This window comes from Helianthus annuus, chromosome 16 (genome assembly GCF_002127325.2).
Source record: "Helianthus annuus cultivar XRQ/B chromosome 16, HanXRQr2.0-SUNRISE, whole genome shotgun sequence".
NCBI classification, from domain to species: Eukaryota; Viridiplantae; Streptophyta; class Magnoliopsida; order Asterales; family Asteraceae; genus Helianthus; species Helianthus annuus.
Window position 1 is genome coordinate 155,560,586 of NC_035448.2, and position 6,111 is coordinate 155,566,696.

The window sequence follows — 6,111 nt, forward strand, 5'->3', positions numbered from 1 at the left end:
TGGTTTTTCTTGGGGTGTCACATAACTTTTTATTATTTAATATATAAAATTACATTTATTCAACCCATGTAATAAATGAGATTTTTAAAGATATATTTTTTTATTATTTGGTATGTAAAATTACATTTATTCAACCTGTGGAATAAACGAGGTTTCAAAAATATATTTTTTATTATTTGATATATAAAATTACTTTTATTCAATCCGTGTATTACACGGGGTTCTAACCTAGTTTAATTTAAATAAAAAGCACTTGTTTTTTTTTGTTGCTTGTTCCCCAAGTTTCATGTATTAGGATATATATACACTTTAAATCCCGGTGTCTTTGTAACAGAAACTCAACTGAATCTTGACGTTTGAAACGGTTTAAGAATTAGGGTTTTGCAGATCGATCACTTGAGTAAGCATGGCGGATATTATGTCAATGACGTTCGATGATAAAAGAACTGAATCTTTACACTCTCTTATCCTTCCTCCTGGTGAAGATTTCGGTATCAAAAGGTAGCCAATTCATAAACACATTCATGTTAATCTGTACCTGTATATCTCTCACCAATTTAAACGTTTTTATTCTATCTCGCTATTAGTATCTATGTTTCATCGAATTCGACTATTTATTATGTATGTGTGATTGAGATTCATAATATATTTGAACAAATGACCAGCCTCTTGGATTTGTTTGTCTATGCACTTGTAAGTTGTTTATTATGTGCTTGTGGTTGAACAATTGAGTATGTGTTATATTTGCATGTTTTAGCGACGATGAGGATCTACACGACGATGAACGGTTGGAATCTGATGCTGGATTTGAGAGCATTATTGTTGTTGATAACTTACCAGTTGTGCCATGGAAAAAGTTTGATAAACTTGAAGCTGTGGTTCGAAGAAAATTCTGTCGATTCGGTGTAATCAAGGAGAATGGCCTTTGGATGCCTGTAGAGGAAGACACCGGGAAAACTCGAGGTTATTGCTTTATCGAGTACAACACTCCTCAGGTCCATTTTTCTTTTCATAATCCTCTTTTTTCTGAAATTATAGTATATCAGGCTTTTGTATTGTATAAGTAAAGGCTTCTGTATTGTTTTTTGATGATAATTGTTATTATAGGAAGCTGAGCTTGCTAAGGAAAATACTAACGGACGCAACCTAGGCAAAGAACATATTTTAGCTGTCAAGATGTTTGATGAAATAGACAAGCTCATGAATGTCCCAGATAAGTGGGATCCTCCAGAAACTAAACCTTACACACCATTGGTATGTATTTTTTTTAATCTTATAACTATTACCTTGGTTATAGATTAGAACATCCATGTCACTACGCAAGACGTTAAGGTTCTTGGATTTATTGATAATATAATACACTATATTATGGTTGCAAAAGTCGCTAGGCGCTCCTTAGTCGGTCGACCGGGGAGTTTAGAGTACTCGGTCTAGGCGGAGAGTACTCGGTGAGTACGCGGACATGTTAAATTATAAAGAAATTACTTTTTGGAGATTAAATATATGTCAAATAACATAAATTTACTAATATTTATAACAAAATACGTGAAAATGATATTCATTCTTTAATATGATAGGCATATAAATAATGTTTTACTATTATTTAAGTCAAACTAGGCCTGAGTTGACCTACTAGATCCAATTCTGGCCGAGGTTGACCGCGTTTGACCGAATCCGAGTAATTAGGCGGAGTCGAAGAAAGTCGCCTCGGCAGCCTACCTTGTAGCGACTACTCGGGGAGTACTCGGCCTTGGAAACCTTGTTTTACAACCATATAAAATTAATAATCTTGTTGAAACTTGTTATATAGACTCAGGAGAATCTGCATCATTGGCTTGCTGATGAGAAAGGTAGAGATCAGTTTGTTATTCGTTCTGGATCAGACACGGAGGTCATGTGGAATGATGCAAGACAACTGAAGGCTGATCCTGTTCACAAACGCCCTGTAAATTATATATTTGTTTTTATTTTATTTTTCTTGTTTAAGGCGGAAAAAAAGATCAATACTCAAAAGTGGAATTTGTTCTCTTCTGATTGCAGTTTGGGACCGAAAGTTTTGTGCAGTGGTCACCGTTAGGGAGCTACTTAGCAACTGTCCATAGACAGGGTGCTGCTGTGTGGGGTGGTGCTTCTGGTTTTAATCAACTAATGAGATACGTTCATCCACAGGTTCTTATGATCATGTATTCTTTACTTTCAGTAATTATTAATTTAATTATTCTTCTGATTATTTGCATATGATCCTGAAACTGTGCTCTTAACTGTAGGTCAAACTTATTGACTTCTCTCCTGGTGAGAAATATTTGGTGACTTGCAGTAGTCAAGAACCAAGCAATCCTCGCGACACTCATGTGAGAATGCCATTTTTTATCCAAATTTTAATGATTGTTACGATATTTATTCGTCAACGACTGTATGATTCGCTCATGATCAGAGAGTAGTGCTTAACATATTTGATGTGAGAACTGGAAAAGTAATGAAAGAATTCAAGGAAAGCGCAGATGAGTTTGCATTTGGAGACACTTGCGGTTTCACTGGGGTTTCTTGGCCTATTTTCAGGTAATGAATTAGTTCGATTATATATTCATATGAGTTACTTTTTTTCTTTATATTTATGTGTTGTTGGTGTGGATATGTTTGTGCGTTTGCAGATGGGGTGGAGGAAAAGAAGACAAATATTTTGCTCGACTTGGGAAAAACGCCATCTCTATGTATGAAACCGAGAAATTCAAGCTTATCGACGAAAAATCCATTGAAGTTGACAATGTCATGGACTTTTGCTGGTCACCAACTGATTCTATTTTTGCGCTCTTTGTTCCTGAACTTGGTGGTGGAAATCAACCCGCACGAGTAAGTGTTCTATTCCATTTCAATACTGACTAATGGTGGCAGAATGGGCTGGCTGGATGAAACGGGTCAAAATGGGTTCGATTTAAAACCTGACTATATACAATACAGTCCTTGTGATAGACATATTACCTTGCGTTGAGTAAGTTTAGTGTTTGTAAACAAAAAGATGCTTACCAATTAAGAGTCAACCCATCGGTTTCAACCCAAACCTGTCTTTACCAGCTAATACGTTGTAATTCTTCGCATCGAAATGTTATGATTCTTTTAGGTGAGTCTGTTTCAAATCCCAAGCAAAGTAGAGCTAAGGAAGAAGATCCTTTTCAGTGTTAGTGACTGCAAAATGTATTGGCAAAGTAATGGGGAGTATCTAGCAGTCAAAGTTGAGCGATACACAAAAACGAAAACGAACACATATACAGGCTTCGAGCTTTTCAGAATCAAGGAGCGTGACATTCCTATCGAGGCTTTTGAGCTTGACAACAAGAACGATAAGGTTATTTCATTTGCATGGGAGCCAAAAGGTGACAGATTTGCGGTAATTCATGGCGATAATCCGAGGCCCGATGTTAGTTTCTATTCGGTTAAAGGTGGAAAGGTGTTAAAGCTCACAACCCTAAAGCAAAAGCAGGCAAATGCTCTCTTTTGGTCACCTAGTGGCCATTTTATTATTTTGGCTGGATTGAAGGGATTCAATGGACAATTCGAGTTTTACAACGTTGATGAGCTTCAAACTATTGCCATTACGGAACATTTTATGGCAACAGATGTTGAATGGGATCCCACCGGAAGGTATACCAAACTATAAAGAAAATTTTAATTTATTGATTGGGTCAAAATCGCCACCTCTAGCTTTATGTATGCTAAGGTCAACTAATATTCATTTGCGGAGTCTGTAGGTATGTTGCAACTTCAGTTACTTCCGGGCATGAGATGGAAAATGGATTTAACATTTGGTCATGCAATGGCAAGCTACTCTACCGCGTACCCAAGGACCATTTCTTTCAGGTAATTATGCACCTTTTATGTTAATGGCATAATTTTTCTGCACTTCTAAATGCCTCCCAAACTATTAGAACATAGTAATTGATTTGGTGTAGATGATCAACTCCTTGTTATCGAAAAGCCAATCACTTGATTAAACAACTTACTTGAAAATGTAAAGATGTAGATACCTTATAAATAATTTGGAGGCTCCTTCATTACATAGAGGTGTCTAGTTGGGTGGGTCAGATAACGGGTCAAAACAGGTTTGGGTTGAAACAGTTGCATTATTAGAGGGTGTTTGGAATTACGTTTTGAAGTGATTATTTGATTATTGCTTTTGTAAAACATAAATAATCTAAAAAAGTGTTTGGATGAAAAAGTGATTATCTGCCTCCAAAACGCAGTTTTGGAGAAGCATGCTTTTTCAAAACGGAGTTTTGAAAACGCAAAATCTATTTTGAAAACGTATAATCTTTTTTGAAAACGCAACACCAAACACCCCCCTAGTACAGATCAAAACAGTTTGTGTTGGATTGGCACAATAACACTTTTTACCCATTAAAAAAATAAAATAAAAACAACTATGTCTTATGGTTATGAAAGCAGTTTTGTTACAATCACAATCTATATCTTTGTATAAAATGATTTACGAGGAGGTTGTATGCACTTATAATAAACTTTAATCTGACCCATTACTCTTTAAGCTAATTCTTTTTGCATGACATGTGTTGAGATGACACACTACCAAACAAAATCTTTTACAATCCCTTTTACTATAGTCGATTCAGTATGTCTCACAGAAAACGCTGATCCCTGAATCATGTTTGATAAATATAACAATGAGAATTATGTGCAGTTTTCATGGAGGCCTCGACCGCCATCCTTGTTAAGTCCCGAGAAGGAGGAAGAAATATTGAAGAATCTAAAAAAATACAGTAAAAAGTATGAGATTGAGGATCAAGACATATCAGTATTATTAAGCGAGCAGGAGTGCGAAAAAAGGAAGCAGTTGAAGGAAGGATGGGAAAGGTGGGTAAACGAGTGGAAGAGAGATCACGAAGAACAAATGCTGAGAGATAGAGAAGCAAGTGATGTTGAAGAAGCCGAACAAGTGGAAGAATTGGTGGATGTTACTGAAGAAATCCTTCCTGATGTCTGCATCTTTTAGATTCGATCTGTTACTTTGTGTCGTAGAGCTGGCTAGTCAAAAGCAATGAACATATCGTAGACAAGAAGATGATGCACTAGAGTATGAAAATACAGTAAGTTTTTGTTATGATGCACAGGTTTGTTAAACTGATGCACCATTTTTTAGAGTGACAATACGGTGATTCTTGCTATATAAATTCGATGCATTATCCTCATTGTTAAACTTATTGAATTGTGGTTTGAATAATCGATGATCATGGTTACAATTTAACAAATACTAAAATGTTGCACAAGAAGATGATGATGCATAAGGTGATATAGACAAGAAGAGGATGGACTAAAGTATGAATACATTAGAATATCATGGACACAAAGATTCTGCAAAGAATAAAACAACCCTACAAAAAATAAAGTAAAACTGTGCATTCTTTTAAACACATGATTTGATTTGTTTCAAAGTTCCGGCAACCCAACAAGTTAAAGCATGTTCCAAAGGCCACGGTCATAAGCTTGTCTAATAATTGTAAGCAACGTGTGCGTATGCATTTTTGTAATTAACTTTAAGCACCGTCTCACGCCATGGATTTCGATGGATCAAGTTTTGTCTGCCGCGACATTTGACCAACTAAATCTCTCACACCTCTCATCTCCACCAATGTGTACCCCATGAGGCTAAACAAAGACCATATTCAACTTTGTTCTCAGCGTTATGCGACAACCGCTATGGGTGAACCCACATGTTAGGAAAGGGAAAGTGGTGGTTGGGTAAGTGTAGTTTTTTTTTTTCTGTAGGATAAAATGATCATTCTGGAATAATTAACGTAACCATGATGATTAAGCAAACAGTCGGGACCATATGCGTAATTTCTTAAAACTAATACAAAATATAAAAATTTTAATATGAATTTTTATTTTACACCATATTTTATATCCAAGTGTTTGTTAAGTAACGAATTAATTAATAAATATATTTGAGGGTTAAAGTTAAATTTCCATGAAAATGAAAATATACTCGTCTGTTTTGCTTCTTCTCATACTCGTATTTCAAAACAACTTTGGTTTGCTGGTTTCATACAAGCAACGATTTCTCATCGTATGAAGTTTGTTCTGGTTCTTCCTGATTCAACA

The 6,111-nt window shown here is 35.7% G+C and overlaps 1 protein-coding gene across 1 annotated transcript; it reads left to right on the forward strand.

The window, feature by feature from the left end:
- Positions 1 to 343: 343 nt before the first annotated feature.
- On the forward strand, positions 344 to 5,196 carry LOC110930596 (eukaryotic translation initiation factor 3 subunit B). The gene is made up of 11 exons (XM_022173927.2): positions 344 to 501; positions 758 to 995; positions 1,108 to 1,254; positions 1,811 to 1,945; positions 2,041 to 2,169; positions 2,268 to 2,351; positions 2,435 to 2,559; positions 2,652 to 2,850; positions 3,119 to 3,639; positions 3,747 to 3,855; positions 4,691 to 5,196. The coding sequence occupies exons 1-11, from the start codon at positions 407 to 409 to the stop codon at positions 5,000 to 5,002; spliced, it is 2,094 nt and encodes a 697-aa protein (XP_022029619.1). The 5' UTR covers positions 344 to 406; the 3' UTR covers positions 5,003 to 5,196.
- The last annotated feature ends 915 nt before the right edge of the window (positions 5,197 to 6,111 follow it).

Coding starts and splice junctions, on each gene's coding strand:
- LOC110930596 (XM_022173927.2), top strand. CDS start 407: ATGGCGGATATTATGTCAATGACGTTCGATGATAAAAGAACTGAATCT. Junction 1,255..1,810: donor CTAAACCTTACACACCATTG/GTATGTATTTTT, acceptor CTTGTTATATAG/ACTCAGGAGAATCTGCATCA. Junction 2,352..2,434: donor GCAATCCTCGCGACACTCAT/GTGAGAATGCCA, acceptor GCTCATGATCAG/AGAGTAGTGCTTAACATATT.